At 49.1% G+C, this 23,603-nt stretch overlaps 8 protein-coding genes across 8 annotated transcripts; 5 read left to right on the top strand and 3 right to left on the bottom strand.

The window, feature by feature from the left end:
* Positions 1-51: 51 nt before the first annotated feature.
* N7508_009179 (1-phosphatidylinositol-3-phosphate 5-kinase FAB1) lies at positions 52-7,574 on the top strand (the record flags this gene model as incomplete). Its single annotated transcript, XM_058467242.1, has 2 exons — positions 52-7,415; positions 7,466-7,574. The coding sequence occupies 2 exons, from the start codon at positions 52-54 to the stop codon at positions 7,572-7,574; spliced, it is 7,473 nt and encodes a 2,490-aa protein (XP_058315088.1).
* Positions 7,575-8,094: 520 nt separating this feature from the next.
* On the bottom strand, positions 8,095-9,066 carry N7508_009178 (uncharacterized protein; the record flags this gene model as incomplete). The annotated part of the gene is made up of 4 exons (XM_058467241.1): positions 8,095-8,388; positions 8,448-8,599; positions 8,682-8,867; positions 8,925-9,066. The coding sequence occupies 4 exons, from the start codon at positions 9,064-9,066 to the stop codon at positions 8,095-8,097; spliced, it is 774 nt and encodes a 257-aa protein (XP_058315087.1).
* Positions 9,067-11,372: 2,306 nt separating this feature from the next.
* On the bottom strand, positions 11,373-13,369 carry N7508_009177 (pyruvate kinase CDC19; the record flags this gene model as incomplete). The annotated part of the gene is made up of 7 exons (XM_058467240.1): positions 11,373-11,621; positions 11,674-11,755; positions 11,806-12,639; positions 12,734-12,936; positions 12,990-13,036; positions 13,105-13,149; positions 13,246-13,369. The coding sequence occupies 7 exons, from the start codon at positions 13,367-13,369 to the stop codon at positions 11,373-11,375; spliced, it is 1,584 nt and encodes a 527-aa protein (XP_058315086.1).
* A 756-nt stretch (positions 13,370-14,125) lies between these two features.
* N7508_009176 (DUF1748 domain-containing protein) lies at positions 14,126-14,697 on the top strand (the record flags this gene model as incomplete). The annotated part of the gene is made up of 4 exons (XM_058467239.1): positions 14,126-14,128; positions 14,231-14,270; positions 14,350-14,392; positions 14,556-14,697. The coding sequence occupies 4 exons, from the start codon at positions 14,126-14,128 to the stop codon at positions 14,695-14,697; spliced, it is 228 nt and encodes a 75-aa protein (XP_058315085.1).
* Positions 14,698-15,446: 749 nt separating this feature from the next.
* N7508_009175 (uncharacterized protein) lies at positions 15,447-16,924 on the bottom strand (the record flags this gene model as incomplete). The annotated part of the gene is made up of 3 exons (XM_058467238.1): positions 15,447-15,568; positions 15,619-16,825; positions 16,898-16,924. The coding sequence occupies 3 exons, from the start codon at positions 16,922-16,924 to the stop codon at positions 15,447-15,449; spliced, it is 1,356 nt and encodes a 451-aa protein (XP_058315084.1).
* Positions 16,925-17,645: 721 nt separating this feature from the next.
* On the top strand, positions 17,646-19,958 carry N7508_009174 (uncharacterized protein; the record flags this gene model as incomplete). The annotated part of the gene is made up of 1 exon (XM_058467237.1): positions 17,646-19,958. The coding sequence occupies one exon, from the start codon at positions 17,646-17,648 to the stop codon at positions 19,956-19,958; it is 2,313 nt and encodes a 770-aa protein (XP_058315083.1).
* Positions 19,959-21,055: 1,097 nt separating this feature from the next.
* Positions 21,056-21,295, top strand: N7508_009173 (uncharacterized protein; the record flags this gene model as incomplete). The annotated part of the gene is made up of 1 exon (XM_058467236.1): positions 21,056-21,295. The coding sequence occupies one exon, from the start codon at positions 21,056-21,058 to the stop codon at positions 21,293-21,295; it is 240 nt and encodes a 79-aa protein (XP_058315082.1).
* An 820-nt stretch (positions 21,296-22,115) lies between these two features.
* Positions 22,116-23,417, top strand: N7508_009172 (serine hydrolase domain-containing protein; the record flags this gene model as incomplete). The annotated part of the gene is made up of 1 exon (XM_058467235.1): positions 22,116-23,417. The coding sequence occupies one exon, from the start codon at positions 22,116-22,118 to the stop codon at positions 23,415-23,417; it is 1,302 nt and encodes a 433-aa protein (XP_058315081.1).
* Between the last annotated feature and the right edge of the window lie 186 nt (positions 23,418-23,603).

Below are 23,603 nucleotides of genomic sequence, written 5' to 3'. Positions count from 1 at the left end.
AACTTTCTGCCTAATTTGGACCTCATTCTGCGACCCTTTGGATACACCACCATGGAGTCGCAACAGTCCCAAGGCTCACGCAGCCCGTCCATGTCGTCCATGTCACTTCCCCTCGGCCGACGTCGGTCCCGCAGCTCGATGGCAACGACCCAGACTGAGCGAGAATCGATGAATACAGCTCTCGATCACATACATAATGCAGCTTATCAATCCGAATCACTCACTCTGTTCGAAGAGTTTACCAGCCCCCCGCTACCGTCCTCAGTATCTGACGAGAAAGGCTTATCCGAAGAGCTGCAAGGTGGACTAAGCGGCCTATACAGTCGATTTAGGACTTCCGTGGGAGGAGTGAGGGATATCGTCAGTGGCGGAAAGCCTACAGACAAGCATGCGGCTGAAACATCCACGGCCAAGAGTCCTGCGTCTGAGCGCTCGCTGGTCAAGCCTGCCTCAGAAGCAGCCAGTAGCTCGGTTGATCACCTACCGTCACAGCCCACCTCTTTGCAAGGATCAAGACTTCAGTCGCCTGTTGTAGCAAGCTTCCAATCTCAGCAAGATCCCGTACCACCGACAGCAACGGGGAGAAGATCAAGGATATCCTCTAAAAGTGGCAGCGTATCTTCAAAGACATCCATTCCCCCTTCCCCTGGGATCAAGCCTGGTATTGCGCCGTTGACGAAGGCGACTGGAACCGCCGTTGCCGCAGAACCAACCATCACCCAACGACATGTCAACGTTATGGGAGAGCCCCATCACTCAAGAAGTAGCTCCGTTAATGTCCCGTTCCAAGCTCCATTTTCAGGAGTTCACAGCGCAGAGTCAACAAGCATCGGCAGCAAGGATGGCGCTGTGGACCTTTCTATGAGTCAGACGTCCTCCTTGTTGAACCAGAACCTTTCCAATTCGCCGGTGCTATCTGGAAAGATACACGACAGCCATGAGGACCAGGGCCAACCTAACCCCAAAGAATTACATGTCTCGGCCACTCACACTTCAGACAATCAGTCTCGAAAATCAGTCTCTACTGATTCACAAAGACCGCCTGAAAATGCATCACAAACTGCCATGCTTAGAAGTAATAAGCTGGCCGAGCCAATCCAGGACCATGTGTTTCAGCGCTTGGGAGACAGATCGAATTCGCGGACATCTTCTCGTTATGACGAGTCGCGAGCTTCAATATCTGCCTCCACTAGTCTCTCAAGACTTTCTTCCCGTGATGAATCGACGTATCACCCAGAACAGTCTTCCACCAAGCCAGCGACTGTCTCTCGCGAAGGCCCGGATGCCAATGAGCCACCCAAGATCATTTTCCCAGATCAAGCAAGTGGCAAAAAGATCCCAGCCCGACCTGGGCGACTTCCTGGCTATGATATGTCACGAATGTCCACGGCAGGGACCATGACCACGATGTCCTCGTTGCCTCCGTTGAAAACAAAGATCGATCAGGCTACCAGTAAGCCCTCGCAACCAAGCCGTCAACTGACTGCCGGTAGTGATGGTGTTCTATCTCAGTTAAGAAGTAAATTGCTTAGCAAAGACTTCTGGATGCGCGACGAGAATGCCAAAGACTGCTTCCACTGTGGCGATCCTTTTACCACATTCCGCCGAAAACACCATTGTCGAACCTGCGGTCAAATTTTTGATTCAAAATGTACTCTGCTCATTTCAGGGGCGCGGTTTGGCCAACCTGGTAGCATCCGAGTCTGTAACCCTTGCGAAAAAATGATCAATGCCCATGATGATGATTCTTCTGAGTTCTCGGATAGTGAGCAAAGCCCCATAGTTGCCAACCCGCGGGTTGCTGAACTCGGCTGGGGCAATAATACAAGGGCACCAGCAGATGACGATGATTCATCCTCTATCATATCCCAGTCAATTGATCATGTTCTCAGAACCCCAACAATGGCCATACCGGCCACACGGCGTGCTGGTGAGGGTCACAACCGCCGGTCGGCGGTCCTTGAAATCAACCCTGATCGCCCGTTGGCACGACCTACTTCTTCGCGGTCACTGCGGTCCTCACTTGGTGCAAGACCGCATTCTATGAGCCACAAGCGTCATCATTCTCGTCAGCAGTACATTCGGGGCTTCAAGACACATGAAGACCGAGCACCTTTCCAACGCCGACATGCAGATGACTCCGGCTTTGAATCCCGGTTACCTGCTTTTCACAAAGATAACATCATTGACCCTGATCTGGCTCAATATCTTTCTGATGATGCATCAAGTGGCGACGAGCAACCTAGCCTTTTATCTGCCGTTTCTGAGGGCGCTCTGTCTAAAAGTGGTGACGGCGAGAGAGCCTCCTTTGGCGGGCTGCTAGCCTCGCTGAAAAAGAGCCGCTCTGCTTTTGGGGACCGAAGTACTCCTAGCATGAATAAAGACCCGGATGAAGCCAGTATCACCAGCTCTAGAGCTGTGAATCTTCCCCGTTCATCTCGTCGTCGGAACCTGAGCGTGGCAAGCAGTATGCACCGCCATTCGCCAAGGACGTCAAAGGACATGCTCCATGATGTCTCTTTGCCACCGGCTCCTTTGCCTCTCAATCTCAAAAATGCTGGGTTTAAGATGACCCGGAGCTCATCAATGAGAGGCCATGGAGCACCGCCAGTTGAACTGAACCGAGTGAGCCTAGAGCATGTCAGAAAGCTTCTCCATCAACTTCTTGTGGAGTCCGCCATACCTAGCGGTGATAGTTGGGAGAATGCCCTAATACCAATCTTGTTGAAGGCGGCAGATGAAGTCGACCCAGATGTACAACGAGGAGATGACATGGATATCCGTCACTACGTCAAATTGAAGAAAATCCCCGGTGGTAGGCCTGGGGATACTGCTTACGTATCCGGTCTCGTCTTTACAAAAAACTTGGCCCTGAAAAGCATGCCAAGAAGCATCCCACGTCCAAACATCTTGATTATAACCTTCCCTCTCGAATATGCTCGTCAGCAACAACACTTCATGAGCCTCGAGCCTCTCATTAGACAAGAGCGTGAATTTTTGGAGAACCTTGCCAGTCGAATCGCAGCATTGCACCCAAATTTGCTTTTGGTCGAAAAGAATGTTTCTGGCCTGGCGCTTGAACTCCTCGAGAAAGCCGGTATTGCAACTGCGTACAATGTGAAGCCATCTGTTCTTGAGGCTGTATCGAGATGTACACAGACTAGGATTGTCACATCCATGGACAAGCTATTGACAACCACGTTGCATAGTGATTGCAGCAGCTTTGACGTGAAGACCTATGTCCACAGCGGTCGGAAGAAGACCTATATGTATATCTCTGGCTGCCCGAAAGAGCTCGGTTGTACCATTGTCCTGCGCGGCGGCGATGACGAAGTTCTTGGGAAAGTGAAGAGGATCACTGAGTTCATGATCTACGTTGTTTACAATCTTCGATTGGAAACCTGCGTCATGCGAGATGAATTCGCACAGATACCGACCTCACCAACAGAAGAGCAGGTGATAGCGGAGAAAGACAAAAAAATCACGTCACAGGCTACTAACGAGAGTGAGACTCAGAATGAAACCGACGAGAAGATTGGCGATGCCTCTGACAGCCAAATCCTCGTCCCACCTGATGCCACGCAAGTCCCAGACGATATTCCAATGCCGAATTATTATGACGATATAGTCCAAGATCATCAGACCAAGATTCTTTCTGCCTCACCTTTCGTCAAATTTGAACCTCCATATCTTCTGATGCGTACCCGAGAAATGGAACGCAGACTCGCCTATCTGAAACGCCTCCGTGACCAAGATGGCAACTCTGACGAAGTCATAGATGAAAAGGCCAAGCCGCAAAAGTTCGTTCTTATCACCCCAGAAATGGTTCATCAATCACCGCGAGACGCTCCAGCAAAGATCAAGGAAGTGTTGCGTGCTGCTCATGATGCGGAGTATGACCGAGCGCTGTATCACTATCAAACTCAAAAGCGCCAGTGGGAGGCTTATGTTGCGGGAAACGCCAACATGTTTGATCCCTATTCACACCAGAACCTCGTCGTTCTATACAGCCTCGTGTGCACAACAACCTCAGTGCCTTGTTCTGGACCGGACGTCTTTGCTCTAGAGTTCTACAATGAGCATGGCGACGACGTTATTTTTGAGTCCGACCTCACAATTGGGCAGTATGTTGAAGACCTCTGCCACTCAGCCAATGCTGTTTGCACCGTCAATGGCTGCGAGAAACGAATGTTTGAACATCATCGTCAGTATGTTCATGGTGATGCGCAAATCAGTGTGCTGGTTCAGCCCTATCCATCCAAATTGCCTGGTCTTCAGGATATTGTGTTGATGTGGAGTTGTTGCAAGATCTGCGGCAATGAAACTCAAGTGACCCCAATGTCGGAGAGCACGTGGAAGTACTCCTTCGGAAAATACTTGGAGCTATCCTTTTGGGGCAGAAATTTGCATGCTCGTGCCGGGGTTTGCCCCCACGACCTACAGCGAGATTATATACGCTATTTCGGCTTCAAAGATGTTGCTTTGCGAGTACAGTATGATCCCATTCGTCTCCTTGAGATCATCGTTCCTCGCCCACGTGTCACTTGGAAGGTGGACAATGACCTGAAGTTGAGAAACGAAGTCTATCTCCGTACAGAGCAGCGTATCAAATGTTTCATGGCATCTGTCAATTCTCGTTTGAAGGGCATCAATGTCGACAGTGTTGTTCCTGAGTTGGTAGACAGCTGCAAGCTGGAGATTGAATCCTTGATCAAAAAGGGTCATGAAGATCACAATACCTTGATCTGGCACCTGCAAGACAAATACACAGGCTCTCGCTATTGGGAGATCATACCGCTGAATGAGGTGCTTCGTGCGGTGCAAGAAAAGGTTGTGGAATGGGACACCACCTTTGCTGATTTCGAGAAGAACTTCTTCCCTTCTGAAAAGGATATCAAGCACATGGCAACCCTACAGCTCAAAAAGATATTCCTTGACAAGGACGCCACATCAGTCTCCCCAGAAGATCCTCTGCGAGCTCCAACCGATGCGGATGATGAAATCGATGAAGAAGTCGATAGGCCACGGATGATGAGGCGCATGACACTTTCCCCGGAAAAGGCACAGAATGTACTGGTCTCGGTTGTTGAAGAACATGCTGGCAAAAAGCACCGTGAGGAGTTCCCGGGAACTGAGATACCCTCCCATCCAGAATCAACCGAAGATGGATTGTCAGTCGACGCAGTCAATGGCAAAAGGTCTTCCCCGCAAGATGAAGCTGTGTCACAGGAAGAAGTCCGCCATCTTGACTTAGCCGTTCCTTCAGGTCAATTGGAACGGGGCCCGGTTGATACCAATCTCAGTTCAAACCACCCGTTGCCCGACCCCGATTTTCCTGCGATGGAAATTACCGACGGATCGTCGGAATCGCCATCACCAAAAACGTCTGTATTCCCCAAAGCAAAATATAGCGGAAAAGAAGATAGCGAAACCACCCTGCCAAGCACCCCAATACGTCGACCTTCAGCGATCCCCCGTCCTACCGAAGCAGCGTTTCGACGCTCTGGCAAAGCACGGTCTCCTCCGCTCTTGCGTGCTCAATCCCAGCCCGCGAACATTGCGAGGGACAGGAATATCAGCAGCATTGCACTCCCAAGCCTGAAAATGGCAACCACCAACCCAATTGAACTTGACAAACCTGGAGGGGAGTCCCCCAAGTCGGACAAGAAGTTGAGCGACCGTTTGGGCTTGAGTGCCCTTAAAAATGCTCGGTTTGCTTCAGGTCACTCTCTTATCCCACGGTCCACTCCAGGTAAGAGGGGAAGCTCGCGCGTTTCCAACCTTGCAAGGCATTTTGAACAGTTGAGCCGAGAATTCGAGAAAGAACGACAGCGCGAGAGACGTCAACGAGCTGCCCGAGGAACTTACTCACGTGCGTTCCCATTGGCGTCCTCGAAGCCCATCGTGGAAGTCTATCGGAACGTCAGAGAGGCTGTGGAAGAGCGCGAGCCTCCGGTTGACGGCGAGGAATCTTCGCCCCCTGCCCCGCGGATCCCAATGGATGACTTGAGCCGTAAAAGCGATGAATTTGTCAATGAGACACCTCTTGAAGAGCATCACAAACATCCTTTGCCAAAGCACTCACCCACTGAGCCTACCGAGGCAGAAACGGAGCATCGTCCTGATGCCCAGCTGTTCTCTGATGCCGAGCCAGACGATGGCCAAAGTGATGAGGATCGAACCATGACTGAGGACCTTCATCCGGTAGATTCACACGAAGAAACCAAGAACTCGGCAGAAGACGAATCATTGGATTTCAAGGATATGCCCAAACATGAGCGTACTACACTTTTGAAGATGTTGACGAACTTCTGGTCTGAGCGCTCTGCGAGTGGATGGGCATCCCTTGATTATCCCCTCAGTGTTATGGATCACGTTTTTGCCGATTGTGATATCATCGTGCGCGAGGATGAGCCGAGTTCTCTGGTAGCCTTTGCATTGGACTCGTCTGACTACAAAGAAAAGCTTTCAAGCATTCAGCAACGGTATGACGAGATGGAGGAAGATCAACCAGAGCCCAAGGGTGAGATGGAGGCCGTGAATGAAGCACGCGTTGAACACGCTCTCTTGCGACCTACAGGCACACACCTCAAGTACCAATTCCAAGAAGGCCAAGCCAAGATGCTTTGCAAGGTGTTCTATGCGGAACAATTCGATGCATTACGCAAGAAGTGTGGTGTAGCAGATCGAATCGTCGAGTCGTTGTCCCGATGCGCAAAATGGGACTCAAAGGGTGGCAAGACCAAATCATTATTCTTGAAGACGCTTGACGATCGTTTCATTCTCAAATCACTTTCGCCAATCGAAACACAGGCCTTCCTCAAGTTTGCTCCCGCGTACTTCCAAATCATGTCCGAAGCGTTGTTCCATGAACTGCCATCTGCGATCGCCAAGATGTTTGGCTTCTATCAGGTCATCATTAAGAACCCCGTTACCGGAACCGAGTTTAACTGGTTCTTGCTTCTGATGGAGAACCTGTTCTACGATCGTGTCCCTACTCGCATCTTCGATCTCAAGGGCTCCATGCGAAACCGCAAAGTGCAGAGCACCGGTGAACGGGATGAGGTCCTTCTGGACGAAAACATGGTAGATTTCATTTATGAGACACCACTCTTCGCCCGTGAGCATTCGAAGAAACTTCTCGGTCAAAGCGTATGGAACGACACTCTCTTCCTTGGTCGTCAAGACGTCATGGACTACTCGCTCATGGTTGCCATTGATGAAAGCCGCGACGAGCTGGTTGTCGGCATCATCGACTGCATCCGTACCTACACCTGGGACAAAAAACTCGAGTCCTGGATTAAGGATAAGGGCTTCGGTGGTGGTGGCCGCAACCGACCAACAGTCACTAGTCCCAGGGAATACAAGGGTCGTTTCCGTGAGGCGATGGCCAGATATGTGCTCCAAGCTCCAAGGTATGTTACTTCATATTTTTCTCCACATAACATAACACTGATTTCTCCAGCTGCTGGCACCAATTACAACCAAATTCGATGCATCGATACGCACAGGGCGAGAACCAAGCCACCGAAACCGAAGTGGACGACGGCTTCTTGGAAGACCCCAATTTCTAGTTCACATACGATTACCATTTCGTCAACCATACAATAATGATTTATGATTTGATGATGCATCCATGTCCAGATTTGCTTTGATGGACATTTGACATGTCTGTTTACACACGCTATGCCAGGTGCATTCTACAATAACATTACAAAGACGACCTTGTTCCCAACTATTTTTGCACCCACATCATATCTGATTTACGAGCGAATCCACATGAAGCGGTGCAGTGGATCATTGTGTTTCATTAGATCTTACTCTTGCATGAATATGCATATGACATTCCTTCAAATATTAGCGTCTGATAGTCAATTTGAATCGCTTCTTTATTACCGCTCTGTCTTATCCAAAGAAGGATGCATGCACATGCATCTACATGGACACTAAAGGATATTTGACAATTATGTGCCCCTCGTTCGGAGTAGAACACTTGTTCAGAGATCAATGTATATAGCCTCCCATGCGGCAAATTACTCGAGACCCAGTCTTTGTCTTTATCGCTTCTGCCGCCGCCGTTGCATCAACTGCATACTACATGATATAGACCAATCCTTCTTGGGTACCCACAGACCCCTGGCACAGCCTGCTCCATCCCTTCTCGATTCTTTCACCGGATACACCCCGGCCAAGCGAAGCCTGAATATCAGGTGTGATATCATGGCTGACACGCAACCAGTCCTCCCCCACAGGCTCAACATGGTCATAATAATTCTGCGCGCTAGTTAATTCAACAGCGGAATCGCGTACACCGGAAGTATTGAACCGGATCTTCCCAATTTTCTGCATCGACTCGCGGTTTTCCTTGATATCGTCGGGGGAGGAGACCTGCTCGTAAGGAAATTGTTGAGTATTCGCCCATAAACATCTTTTTTTTTAAGACATACCTTCTGCTCCGACCCAACCTGCACTATCATAGTTTTGATAATCTCAAGAACTGGGCTTCCCTTACCACCCTTAAGCAACCGCTGCAGCGTTCCACTCCGTGCACCAAAATCCACAAAGACGACCCTCCTTGGCTTCAATCTTGCAATCCATTCTAGCGACTCAGTAACCTGGTCATATTGCACAGACTTGTACGGGACGGTCACGTTCAGTTTCACTGCTCTAGGCTCCAATACCTCTGGCGTTGATGAGACCTGTGAAAATCCCACGGGTCCCTCCTCCCCAGGACTCCGCTGGAACACATGGTACGCGGGCAGTCTTGCTCGACGCAGAGAGACCGATCACGACAGCGGTGGAGATATCCGCATCCTCGGCGGTCCATGAGAGATTCATGCCAAGCGGGTGAATAGCTGGTCGCTCCACTGGACTTGAGGTAAAGGTGTGTCAGCTGAGAAGATATCCCGTTGACCAGGTTGGACGCCAGAGTGACATCCACGACATGCGCTTAAGCGCCTCTTTACTGAAGAGTGACGAGATCTTTATATTGATATTCGGTGTAGTCTTTTCAACTTCAGGGAGATTTACCTGCCCTTCTTCTAAGTAGGCATTGTACATGGTCATGAGGCGCTGGCGGGACTCGCTGGGCTCAGTCCAGTGGCCCTCGACCTCGGCAGGCTGGAGTCTGAGTGAGACAGGGATGTTTGCCGTCGGCTAGAAACCCCATAACAGAGTGCCCGGGCTTATTTCTGTTCTAGATTCTGTTACGACACCGATGCCCCATGTTGGGACAATACCCCAGGATTTCTGGTCCTTGTATGGTGCAGGGAGCTCTGCGGGAACAAGGGATGTATCCCACCAATGCAGGACATCTCCGCCACGGGCATAGCTGAGATTTAGTTGAAGTGAGGGAGATTAGCAGCGGTTGAACGCAAACACTAGCAGCGGCAAGGCTGTGGCTGTTGTATCTAGGGTGATCAAGTGTTGTCACTGCATGTTTCTGGTGGTTTACTTTGGATACAACGTGAACCTCCATGGTGTAATTGTCGAATATATGTATACTTAACAGACTGTCGTCCTAGAATTGGGAGAAACCCAGGAGAGGGGTCAGATGGCAGATTGAAATAGTAGAACTACAAGGAGGCCAAACGCCGAGGAGTCCTGACTGGTGGCATAGACAGTTGGTGATGAACATAATAATACCTTCAGTTACTGTTTTCAGGACTCAATATATAATGAACAAAGCAGTGGGGAAACTAGGAGGACATCTTTATTTACAAAGTGGCCAGAATTAAGGACGAACGGCAACAGCCCATATGCAGGGAAACGTTGAATCAACCACTAGGTTGAGAGCCAGTATAGTCGCCTTGGAAGTCAAACTACTATTGAACCGTTTTACAGAGAGAAAATGAGAAAGTCAATGAGGAGTCTCGTGCCGTAGCGGCCTAGATCGATGCTCTGCCATTAACATCAAATATACTCTTGATTTTGTAATACAAAAGCTAGTAATTTGAAGATATTTATGCCGTGTACACTTACCTCTAGCATACCTAGCATACCTTTCTCTTGATAGCACTCTATAGACTCCGACTGATGAAAAGTGGTTCCTGGACCGAAGTACTTGAGGTCAAATACTTCTGTCACACCACCGTATAGGGTCCATCGACACCTAACTTGGCCAGTTCGCTGATGCTAGTTACAGCTGTTCTGGTCTGACCCCCTAAAACCACCACTTCATTTACTCTTCTACTTAGGATGTTTGTGAAATCCATTGTTTTGTCAGGATTACACTCGATATTAGTCATGGTTAAGTTCAACATTCTAACTTCGATCATCTCACGTATCGACCACCACTTTCCACCAGAGGTTCTTCTCTTACCTTAAATCAAGTGACTCAGCCTAAATCCTTGCGCTAGAATAGTTGGCCTCTATATCCTATGTGCCCTTCTTTGACGCAATGCATCATTTCAAACTCTACTATCATTGGAGCGCGTAGTATGAAGATAACAGGTCAAACGGAAGACAGAGGAACACGCAAGCTACGGACTGGTGGAAATACACAGTAAACAAACCTAAAGCAACAATAAGGACGAAGGACCGTAAGCCCTAATCCCCCAATCACACAACCGCAATTCATAATGACCTCCCATGGAGTCATCGGCAAAAACCGGGACGCGAACACGGGATATTCGGGAAATCCATTCAGCCATTGGATGAACAGTAAAGCTCTCCTTTTGCTACTTTCCTTCTCAATCTTTTCTTTAAACTCTTGACTTTGCCTGCGCATATACACACTCACACGTTCACCTGCAAGGGAGCCGTTGAGTTGTGCGCGCTGCAGGGTGTCGGGTGAGATCGTCACATTCTCGGGTTAACGGTGCCTCGGTCACACCAGGCCACTTCTCGGGTCCCCGCATTTTGCGTTTTCGTCGAGTTTTCGCTTCTTCTCTTTTCTTTTCTTTTTTTTTTTTTCTTCTTTGCTTATTCCTGGGTTTGCGTGCAGATGCGCTTTTGCGAGATTCAGCGCTGGATCCAGTGTACAGTATCGGCGCTGCAGATGCTCGGCACGCGACAGATCGCGACAGAAGCGCGACTCTATGAGACTCGGAAAGAGATCAGATCAGATCAGATTGGATCCGATTAAGGTCTTCGGACTTCAGACTCAGATTTCACTAACCTGGAGACACTAACCTTCCAGGAAACTACTGAATCTACTCATCGGAGATCATTGAAAACACTGAGAACATTTGAAATTCGTTTCATTTACATGAGCAATGCATTAACCTTCCAAAGGACGAGCCATGGTCCAGACCACAGCGAAGAAGAAACTTGGCTTCGAAACAAGAAAAGAGGTATGTATCCCATCCGCACACCGGCGGTAAACAAACAACGGATCATAAAGCTGACCATCTACTAGATGATTTTACTCTTTACTCCATGGACAGACCGAGGTTCTCCTCGGCGGGCACCACACGAACGGTGTTGGTGTGGCCCATACCGCCGCGCCATCCCTGGACACAGACGATGGGGTCGCCCTTGTTGACGATACCGAGCTTGAGACCGTGGTTGATGGCCCACTTGAGACGGCGGTCGACATCCTCCTGCCAGATCTTGACGTTGAAGTCGGGCTTGGTCTCGGGGAAGTAGAAGGGCCAGACACCGCGGTACAGGTGAGAGTACTGGAAAACTTGTCAGCAGGAAACGATACCCGGCTTTTCGACTTGAACTTACGCGGGAAGCGGTGGCGTTTCGGGTGACCATGAGGATAGGGCAGACGGGACGGTACTTGGACAGAAGGCGGGCGGTTTTGCCGCTGTGATCTTATCAGCATCATATCATGAATGACCTGGTTACGGGACTTACCTGGTGGTCAGGACGACAATGGCACCGGCGTTCAGCTCCAGAGAGGCACTGACGGCAGCCATGGCAATGGACTCGGAGGTTTCAGTGGGGCGGGGAGCGAGGTTGCGGAGCTCATCGAACACGTTGAAGTGAGGGATGGCGACCTCGGCCAACAGACAGGTCTCGGACATCATCTTGACGGCCTCGCAAGGGTAGTTACCCTTGGCGGTCTCACCAGACAGCATGACACAGTCAGCACCGTCGAGAACGGCGTTGGCAACATCGGAAACCTCAGCACGAGTGGGGCGGGGGTTGTATGTCATGGACTCGAGCATTTGAGTGGCACAGATGACGGGCTTGCCCTTGATGTTACACTTGGCGATCATCATCTTCTGGGCGATGAACACCTTGGGGGCGGGGATCTCAATACCAAGGTCACCACGGGCAACCATGACACCGTCGGTCTCCTCGAGAATCTCATCGAAGTTGTTGACACCCTGCTGGTTCTCGATCTTGGCGATAATCTGAATCTCCTTGCCGTCCTCGCCGAGGATCTCACGGATGTGCTTGATGTCGCTGCCGCGACGGATGAATGAGGCAAACACCATGTCGACCTTGTTCTTAACACCGAAACGGAGATCGGCAATATCCTTCTCCGACAGAGCAGGGAGGTCTACGTCAGTGCCGGGAAGGTTGACACCCTTGCGGGAGGAGATGTTGCCGTTGTTCAGACACTTAACCTTGAGGGTCTGATCGTCAACAACCTCAACAACCTCGAAGGACAGGATACCGTCATCGACATAGATGAGCTTGCCAGCAGAGATCACCTTGGTGATGTTCTTGTAGTCAAGGTACCTATCGTCTGTCAGTCCACGCCACAAATCGAAGCAATCGAGTCCAGCTACGCCAAACATCAAATCCAATCTGCCATCGAAGGAGAGAATCTTACATGTTCTTGTCGTCACTGGCGGTGGCGTATTGCTCATCGGTGGTGATGTTGAGGATGGTGCCCTCCTTGATAGGGATATCCGCGTCACCGACGGTGTTACCGGTACGAATCTCGGGGCCCTTGGTATCGAGGGCAATGGCGAGAGGACGGCCAGTCTGGACACGGGCAGCCTCACGGGCGTTGTCAATGACAGATTGGTGGTACTGTGAGCATGTCAGCAATTGTCCGATAAGCACTTTGGATTGCAGATACTGACTTCGTATGAGCCGTGGGAGAAGTTCATGCGAACAACGTTGAGACCAACTGTTACTGGGTCAGTTTACCTCCTACAAAAAAAAACAGCTTAACCCCATCAAAAAGGATTGCCGTACCTTTGCGGAGAGCATTGATCTTCTCGGCGGAGTTTGTCTTGGGACCTGTTATCGATAGCCTGTCAGCGGGGTATTCTTGTCCGGAATTTTTTTTGTCTCTCACAGGTTCAAACTGGAGGGTGAGTATATGGATTGACATACCAATGGTACCGATGATGGAGGTACGGCGGAAGTTCTTCGCAGGCACCATCTCGGTGTTAAGCTTGGAGTGCCACTCCAGCTTCATGCGGTTGCTCAGGTGGTCGAGGGAGCTAGTGGCCGCCATTTTGATGTGATGAACAAGAAGTTCTTTTAGGGAAATGGAGGAAAAGGTGAGAGCTGATCAAATTGAGGATCAGAATGGATGGAGAAGAAAGAATGAGAGGGGAAGAGAAAACGGAAGTTGGGTGAGGGGCGGGAGGGAAAATGTTGGCCGCCGGTGTGAACATCTCCGGCCGCATCCCAATACTTTTTTTGGTCTCTACTAGTGGTCTTGGACCGTAATCTACCCTATCAATTTACACATTTACTTGATTTACTCGGTACTTTTTTCTCATCTCAATTATCTACTCTTGTAGCTCTACACCGAAATACGTGCGGAGGTCGGTAGCGGGCGGGATGCCCGTTTAGGCAGAAAAAAAAATATATCTGTTAACTCCAGACCGCAAAAAGCGGAGGACGGAGTGCCCCGTGCTGTTCTTCGCGCAGTACATTGGAGTCCCCCTTGGACTATCGAATAAACGTGACAAATACAGGCACTTAATTGATCGAGCCAAAACGGTTCTCGGTGGGAGAGCTTATCGTCCGAATCAGGACTAGCGTCTTGGGGAGTAGAAGTCACCCTGCCACCGTTGGCTATTATGTCAGCATGATCTTCCCAGCCTCATCTCCAGCCACACTAAGCGTCATGTGAATTTACACGTGACCGCTTCGATCATGCCTGTCCCCATGACAGCTTGGATCGCACTCTCTCTTGTGTATCTCCAATTCTGGGTGACGGTCAAATTCCTCTATTCCACAGAATTGATCTCTACTCTTCATGATGGTGAGAAATCCCTGCTGGTCTATCTCTGGCAGCCGAGGTTCCCGATCCACTTGGGCATGAAGCATGAAGCATGACTGACTCTGACTCTTTGTTGCTACCTAGTTCGGCCGTCTCACCCACTACGCATTTGATGCGGTTCTCTGTAAGTGGTTTTCTCTATACCGCACTCTATACCGCACTCTATACCGCATGCATAGAATGCAGACTAATCCAAATTCCAGTCTCCGCCTTCCTGGCAGGTGTCAAGCGATCCACAGGCCTAACGTAAATATACACTCTCCCCCCCCCGCCCACGATCTCCCTCCTTTGGACCCAGTATTTCCCTCCGTTATATCCGGACACGTGGAAACTATATCAAGAACCTTGGACTAACTCTGTCACCCCGCGCACCCCATCCTTGGGTAGTGTGCGCGTGGGAACTTCACAGCCCCAGCGTTGACTCAGACAAAATCTCAGACAACAAGGAAGTCCAGAAATGGATCAATAACTACCTCGGTGTCGGCGAGTGGGTAATGGACCAATCCGTTGCCGTCATGGGTTCCTCCGCCTGGTTCGAGCGCCGCCGATGATTTGCACAAAACATACTCAACTCAACCCCCCAGAAGCAACCGATACTTTTCAAAATCTGAGGATGGTGTGGCATGGGTCGCTGAGCGAGCAGAATTGTGTATTCGCTGCTCCTGCTCTACTCCACCCGATGGGATGTGACGATATAAGTTTGTAAATATTGCGGACGGTGTCTATCCTTGACCTTGGGCTTGTTCGCGCCCAAAGGTTGAATTGACGAGTGATGACCGATTATTATCTACGCTCCACTTTTCGACCGATGCTATGAGGTCTGGCGTCCTGGCTTTGAACAGCTTGTTTTTCGATACCTTTTGTCTTTGTGCCTATTCTTTATCAAACAAATCCATGAGGTTAGCAGACATCTCGTTCTCGGTCTTATTAGTATCTTCCGGTGTTGGTTTAAACACTGGCTGGGTTCCGACTTGGTGCTTCGGGCTGTGGGCTTCTGCGATGGGCTTGTGTATCTAGGTAGGTAGGTATAGGGGTGTAGCTAGAATTAAGCTCTGCCGATATTGCTGTGGAAATACAGCGTGCTCGAGGTGGTGGTCTCGGTGACTCCTAAATTCGTTTCCTAGGCGGATATGATACTAGACTGATGTCACACCCATCGTTCAACCTCGTTCAAAAATGATGACCATAATTAATGGAGCAGCTCGAACATGATTCGTTCAAGCAAATGCAATGCAATCGGTCAGGGGTATGTAAAAAATAAAAGAAGGTCCAAAGCACGACAAACATCTCAAAAGGTCGCTCAGGTCTTCAAAAGACCATCAATATCCACACGTCGGTAGTAGGAGATATGGCCCATTTCCTCCCAATAGTGGCCAATAAAGTCGGGAGACATAAGAATTAACTGGGATTTTATATAGCAGTCTGTTGAGATTATGTTAGAAAAGCCATTCTTGGAAAGAAGCATCGCTTACCATCTCGGAACCCTAGTCCCGCTACATGTCCCTCGCAATGGACAATACGGGAACCCGCAAAAGGCTCGTCCGTCGTTACTCGAATCAAACCTTTGGGGCCAATGTCCTCCGCGATAAATGAGTACTGGCCTCGAGGAACGTTGGGATCACCTGTGAGCTTGATGGCTTCCAGGCGACCTTGTTGCACGATCTCTGTAGAATCTGCGGTCTCATCTGGATCCTCGCTTTCGGAAATTGGATCTACTTGACGAAACAGAAGAAACTCACACCCATGAGCTGAATAGTCGCCGACCCATATTCCCTGGTATGGCTTCTTCTTTGTGGGGGTGTAAAGGCTCGGGTCAAGAGTTGAATATGTAACAGTGGCCTCTCTTGGGCCCGAGGAGAACACATGCCGGTAATTCGCCCATTTTCTCAGACGAAAAGCATACTCCGACAGCTCCGAAATATACTTTGGAACCTGGGGGCACCCCGGTTCTTCTGGGTGATTTCTGAGGTCACGACTTACTCGTGAATCGCTGGGGATGATTGAGGGTGGCCAGAAGTCATCGGAACTTGGTTTCGTATTGGAGCAGAATGAGATCGCACTGTATACATGTTGTGCCTCCAAAGCCATTGGCATCCGACGCTCCGCGGACAAATAACCTAAAGCTTGAATTGGCGCTGTCGAAGAGGACGGTTCCGGGTCTTTGAGGAATAAAACAGGATCGTCCAGCCACAAATGAATCCGGGGATCGAAAGATTGAATTATAACATCTGGGTTTGCCTCCCAGACATCGAATGAGGGAGTGCCACGCTCTGCGAGAATGCGGTATGCTTCAACCACGCCTCGGCGGTTATCATATCGAGCCAAGATTAAGGAACCCGTGTTCTCATTGTCCGCGAACCAGACCTTGTGTTGCGGTATAAACCAGCAGGGATGGTACGCAAGATATAGACGACGGAAGGATTGAAAAACGCCTGGATGCTCAATGGGGTGCGGGATTCTTGCGTTAACAAGCCCAGCCCACAGCAGATCGCTGGATCCATGATCGACAAGAGCTCGGCAAGTGGCTGAGGCACGGGCGAGATCCGGTGCTGAGAGATAAGAGAGGATCCAGTGGATGATTTCAGCGGGCAACTCTAGAAACCAGGATGGCGACCGTGATGGCCGTTCATCGGCCAGTACATAAATAGATGAATCATCGGAAACGAGGTCACTTTGGTACTGGAAACAAACAAGTGAGGTTAGCTATGGTTTCTGGACACAATGTCGGACATATGTATATAACAAGCATACCGTGCCAGATGACGTGTCGTCTTCCATCTTCGAGTGGTCTCAAGAGCACAATATAGATGTTAGAGCGCCAATATCACAGACGGCATCACCGAGAAGACCAGATGGGAAACATGGCAGGGAGGAACGTATCCAAGTTTATGTGCCACAGTAGAGCTCGATAAGAAGATAAGAGAAAAAGGCCCACTTTGTCATATCTGTGGGGTAACTCACCATACAAGTGCCGTGGGATCGGAGGACTTGGACGTGTAGACTGACTATTTTGATAACAGGGTCTGTTACCAGATATATTACAGCTGCATCAGAGGCTCAAGATACAGTCACGTGTTTGTATGACATCACTTGCGGTGATTTCAGCATCGCTATATCTACAGATGCCACTTTAGAACATCATCTGGACCTTAGTTACAACGTAGGATAGATTGGAGAGAAGACATAATACAGGTACCAACAGCCTTGACATTCAGACAATTACAAAGAAGCAAAAGCTAAGTCACATGGACAAAGTATGTCGGCCTGAGGCTTTAACTCACATGATCGCCTAAAGAAGCAGATTGTTTACGCCGGATTAGCAAAGACCAATCCAGGCACGCGCCTGCTGCCTGCCTCGCCCCACACTTTGTTTGTTTACAACATTTGTGATCTATACAATTGTCTGCTATAAAGGGGCGGACTTGTAACTTCGCATCTGTGTGAAACATTTCTATTTGTGAGAAATTTCATTCATTGCAAATTATCCCACATTTCAAACATGGATATCACTCGCTCAGCAAGAAAACGGAGGAATAGTTCTGTCTCAAACTCAAGAGATCAATCTCCAGTCTCACACCGAACACGACAAAGCCTAACAGCGGTATCCTCGGATGCCAATTGTATCCAACAAAAGCCAGTTGCTGTTACACCAAAGAAGTCAAGAAAAAGAGTTCGGTTTTCCGACCCCGGTCCTCGGTTGCTGCAAGATGCAGATATCGGATCCACCGGCTTATCGCCAGCTTTGCGGCGTACATCCTTCCAGGGGCGGGGTGCATCATCAGGATCAGGAGATCGCACACCTAGCCGCGCAGCACGCCGCAGGTCCGCTCCCACACCACGGTTTCAGCGGTCTTATGACCCGGTTGAGCCATTTGATGAAAAATGCACGGAGCGGAGGATTCAATTTACCCCACTGCGTCAGATTTTGGATACACGCACCCAAAGACGAATTCGTCGGATTGGATTGAGCGATGAGATCAATGATATCCAGCGTGAGAAGCGTGAAACAAGCAACTATGAGAAGACTATGCGCAATCTCATCCAGGAGCGAGACGCACTGAAGAATCAACTGAGATCTATGAAGCAAAATGGAACGGGCTATGAAGACGAATCCTCGGCGGCAGAGGCCTTCTGGATGACGCCGGAAACACTTTGTGATGATGTATCTGTGACTTCCAATGATAGCCCGCATGACGCTATTCAGGCCAACGGTGACGATGATATTTTCATGCTTAATGATACTGCCATAATTGTGTCTAGTTCTCCTGATTTCCGTGGCATTCGGGACTGCAACCCACCGGTCACGGATACATTGATGCTCGAGGAGGCTTCAACGATACATTTATCTGCAGAAGCATCCGACACCGTGACCCTTGCCATTGACCTGGAGACTGCCAGGAAAGAAAAAAGAATCCTTTTTGATGCCTGTCGATCGCGTTTCTCTGGACTCAATGAGCCCGCAATGGACAACTTGCTGCGCCAGTCATCTCCGCCCCCAGACTTGTTCGAAAACATTCTGGGAATCTTGGGAAATGCCTTATCTCGTGCTTCCGATGCCGCTGTGGCTCTTGAGGGAGTCAGCCAAGAATGCTCCGGCCTTGGATTCTCTGGCGAGGGAGTAAATGCCGTTATCGCTGATATGCGCTCTCATTTCCGCTCAGCACGTCTTGATCTGGAGCGTGCTATTCCAGGCGAAACTGCCAATGTCAGTCTTGAGGATGGAAAAGGGACTTTGAGTGCCTTGGTGAGGCGCGTTGAGTCCCTAGCAAAAGATCTGGGAACAGAGCGTAGCTACCATCACGGCTCCCTTGATCGCGAAAAGGCCATCCGAGGTCAATTCGACGCTCTACTACACCGATACGAAGCAGCTGCAAACAAAATCAACAGTCTCGAGGACTCAATCGCATCTTCCGCGGGCGACATGCTCCACACACGAATGCGAATGCAAGATCTCGAGCGCGAAGGCCAAGAACAGGCCGTTGGGATTGACAGATTAAGCACTGCTCTCGACAAATATCATGACGAAGTAAAGGGTCTCGAAGAACTCATCGACAATCTTGAAAAGGAGAACACCGCCGTGAAGGAGGACTACGTTTGGCAGATATCCAATCTCAAGAAGCAAGTTGCCTGTGAGCATTCCAAGCGTCTTACTGCCGAAGCTTCCGCTTCCGAGAACAACGCCCGCATCAGCGAGTTGGAAAAGACCGTTGAGCACAATCACATTCGCACCTGTGACTTGATGGCTCAGGTTGAGATTCTCGAAAAGGAACACCAAAAGGCCGTGGAGGCTCTGGATCAAAGTAACAGCGAGCTCCCAAACCATGCAGCGGAAACAGGTACTCTGAATGTTCGCATCTCGGACCTCTCCACGTCATTAGATGGGGCCAAATCCGAGGTACAGCGTCTCCGCCTAATCAACACAGGCCTCGAAGAGCAACTTCAACAAGAAATCGAGGCTCGCAATGAGGTCCTCGATAAATGGGCCGCAGACCAAGCACACTCATTTGCCAACATGAAAGAGACGATCAATGCAGAGCGCCGGAGGGCCAAGGTGCGCGCAGCCAACTGGGAATTGAAATCTGACGGTCTCATGTCTGATGCCACAACAATGGACTGTGGAAGCGAGCCTATCACTCCTGTCGGCATGACACGTTTTGTGGACATCGAGTTTGGCCGGGGCAAGGGCCGCCGACGCATGGATAGTGGCATTGGGATTCTCACTGAGGAGGAACTCCTGAAGGACGATGGTGCATCAGACCTACGGCACGGTTTTGACTCTGATATTGATCTACCTACATCTGATTTCGTGTAATCTGTATTATATACTCTAACCTTCACTTTCGCTTCACTTTCATTTGTTATATTGTGGCACTGTTGGAACCACCAGCTTCATATCTCATCATATACATATCAACTAATGAAGGGCAAATTTTGACTCTTCCTTTTTGTTCTAAACCCACCTCTTGTCGATTTTCTGGGGCTCGATGGCTTTTGTTTTATAGGCGGGAGTAAAGGCTGAGATGCATCTTACCTTGGCGTTTGTGACATCTCTCTCCATACTAAGAGACAAGTTTACAAATCTAGCTGGAAATTTTCCGTGTTTGACCACGGCCTTGGCTATAAATTCGTTTCGTTGACCGTTGCCTTGATTCCTCTGCCTTTCTTTATTTTCATATTATTTTCTACCATTCCCCGACTTTTTTCACGTTTTGCTGTGGTCAGATGTGCCGGGCAAGCCCATTGGGTCGCAATATACTCCATACTTATTCGTGAAAGGCGCTAACATCAATCAGAAGGATCCGTACAGCCCCCACCAGATCCTAGAAGCAACAATCAGAAGTCGCCGGTGATTTGCTATACATCAATCCCCGCCCTTTGCCTGCAGCTAGAACTACAGGGCAATAATCGGCAGCTGAGCCAAGGTACAAGACTGGAGATCATTTCCTTACTGGGAGCTAGTAAGGCTGTACGGGATCACCCTTGAGGCCGCGTGGGTAATGGCAAATGGTAGAAATTCCAACACCAGATTTTCACTAGGCGAAACTAAGCAACACTGTCAAGATCAAGATCCATAGATCAGTAGCCCCCACGAAAATTGAACAAGATGGCCAACAGGTAAAAGCAGCTTTGCCGATGATTCTGGTGTATTGCTCAATAAGTAATTACTCTCCAACTTCTCACACCCCACCATCAGTTCTCCGGGGTTGAATTACTTCATAGCCCCCATCAAGGAACCGTTCATAGTATAGTATACTTGTGTATTGAGGATGTTTGCGTCAATGGACGTGTTTTTAACCTTTCAGAAAGGTATAAAGGACCTCTTAAGGCCCGGTGTTGAATTTCTCTATCCATCAACAATTACTTCCATTCCAGGACTCCACAACAACAATTCATCTACCAACGGTCACAATGTTCATTCAAAAGCTCGCCCCCGCCTTCCTCGCTGTTGTGGCTAGTCTACCAGCTACTTTGGCAGGCACCTGCGCCGTCGTGGGCGAAGTCCGCGATATTCATGGCGGAGGATCACAGGATGTCCCAGCCACTACCGGGAATGGTACAAAGCTTACCTACGACAGTCAAAGGGTTTTCACGGCGACACTACATTCTGGACTGGCGATGACGGGGACCTTGAAGGTGATGCCACTCTAGCTTCGCCAGTCGCATGGACTGCTCATTGCTCTTTTGGTAGTATCATGTTAGTCTTTCAGTTGCTCTGCCTTCCTCTGCGAGCCTTTTTCCCAACGAATATACTCATCTATCACGTACAGCTCATGCTCTGCTGATTACCAAGGCCAGAAAGGTCTCAAGGGCGTGATGGGTGACAGATTTGACCAGAAATACCACTCTTCCACTGTCACTTTCGACTGCTAAATGTCGGTGGCCACGCCTGTGACTGCTTATTTTGGTATCTGAAGTTTGAGGGGGTGTGGGATCTTGCCGTGTCATCTCCTCCGTTTGCAATTATCAATATAGCTTCATAAAGAATTCAAGGGATCATTTCTATACCAGAATCTACTGTTCAACATCGTGTACAAGAATTATTGGATTTTGGGTATATCCATAGTGTCTTTTTCATAATCATAATGGAAAAAACAACAGGCTTCAATTGAATAACAATTAGACCCCATCCGACAGACATTACAGCATTACAGTTCGCTGCCTACACGTGCATATACATATGCACTTCTATTTCTTTCTTCAGTGACACATTTTGCCGAAATTACCGATGATTTCTTCCATCTTGTATCTGCGGGGAATTGTCGGCTACAGCCGTTCCGGAGATACGACCTATATATACTCTTCAACGAGTTTGCGAGCGCTTAGCCGTATCCAGCGCTGATCACTCCCAAAAAGCCTTATGGTTACTATTTCAAGTTGCATCCAATCTTAAATGAAAGAGGAGTAAGCTCGTATACTTAAGCCCGGCTGTCCACATTCATACTCCTAGACATCAATTTCCCCAAACACGATGAAACTCCAACTACCAACCACTATTTCCCTCCTAGCACTCCTCGCCTCAACTTGCATTGCTTCAGACCGCATCCTCAAGCATGATACTCCCGGCTCAGTTGGCCTTCTACCTCAACCCCTCCAGCAAATGCAATTGAATCTAAGCCAATATACCCTCCCAGCCAACTACGGGTCTCACAGCTATAACGAAATCCATCCAATTCAACCAGGAGGCACAGTAATAGTCGGCCACAAATCCACAATAGTGAGCGCTTTCTCTTTCGGAAACGCAAGTCTATACGCAGACTCCAATGGCACCTTACTACCTCCATCCGAGTGGATTCCAACAGAAATGGACACAATCTACGACATGGCTAGCCTGACAAAGATCTTCACGGCAGTGGCAGTATTGCGCGCCATCGATGATGGAAAATTAGACTTGAACCGAACCGTCGCGTCTTACATGCCTGAATTCGCAACAAATGGGAAGGATAACATCACTGTTCTCATGCTGTTGACCCATACCAGCGGATTCCCGCCAGATCCTCTACCTGGCCTGTATGATTCGAGCTATAAGACTAAGCAACAACGTATTGACGCAATAATCAAGCAAAAGCTTGCCAATCCTCCTGGTTCTATATATACATACTCCGATCTGAACTTTATGAACCTACGCTTCTTACTGGAGAAGGTCACTGGGGCTCCTTTTGAAGAGATTATTCATTCATTCACCAAGGACCTGGGTATGAAAAGTACATTCTTCAACAAGGGGAACGACCAGTCGCATTCTTTCCCCTATTACTCGCGCATGGCACCCACGGAATATCAAATCGAAGTCCTTGGAGACTCCGAGCCGCATCGTCCTCAGCCCGTCCGAGGAACTGTCCACGATGAAAATGCCTGGGCGTTGGATGGCGTGAGCGGCCATGCGGGTCTCTTCTCCACGGCTGGGGATGTAGCGATCCTTTGTCAGATGATCTTGAATAACGGGACGTATGGTGGCAAGCGGATCTTAAGTCCCGAAAAGGTTGATTTGATGTTCACGGATTTTAATACGAAGTTTCCAGGTGATGCCCATAGTGTTGGCTTGGAACTTGATCAGTTTTATTTCTCTGGGCCGATGGCTAATATTTCGGCTGGTGGGCATACTGGGTTTACGGGTACTACGCTTGTTGTTGATCGGGCTTCGAATACTTTTATGGTTATGATGGCGCATCATGTTCATCCGAATCGGAATTGGGCGAGTAATAATATCGTGAGAGAAGCGGTGGGGTATTGGGTTGCGAGATCTCTTGGGAAGAATGTTTCTTTCCCGGCTTAGAGAGGGTGAGGTACAAGAAGAAGCCAACATAACGGTTGGAAAATGATAGTTGAAGTGATTAACGTATTGCGGTAGAAGGCAGAAAGTACTCATCGCATACAGGTGAAATTGATCGGTATCTTGAAGATTAGAAGAATTCAATATCAATTAATATGAAACAGCCACGCATCAGAATATCCTGTCACG

This window comes from Penicillium antarcticum (genome assembly GCF_028974205.1).
Source record: "Penicillium antarcticum strain IBT 31339 chromosome Unknown utg000009l_segment0_segment0, whole genome shotgun sequence".
In the NCBI taxonomy this organism is placed as follows: Eukaryota; Fungi; Ascomycota; class Eurotiomycetes; order Eurotiales; family Aspergillaceae; genus Penicillium; species Penicillium antarcticum.
Note: the sequence above shows the minus strand (reverse complement) of the source record. Positions and strands in the feature narration are given on the sequence as shown.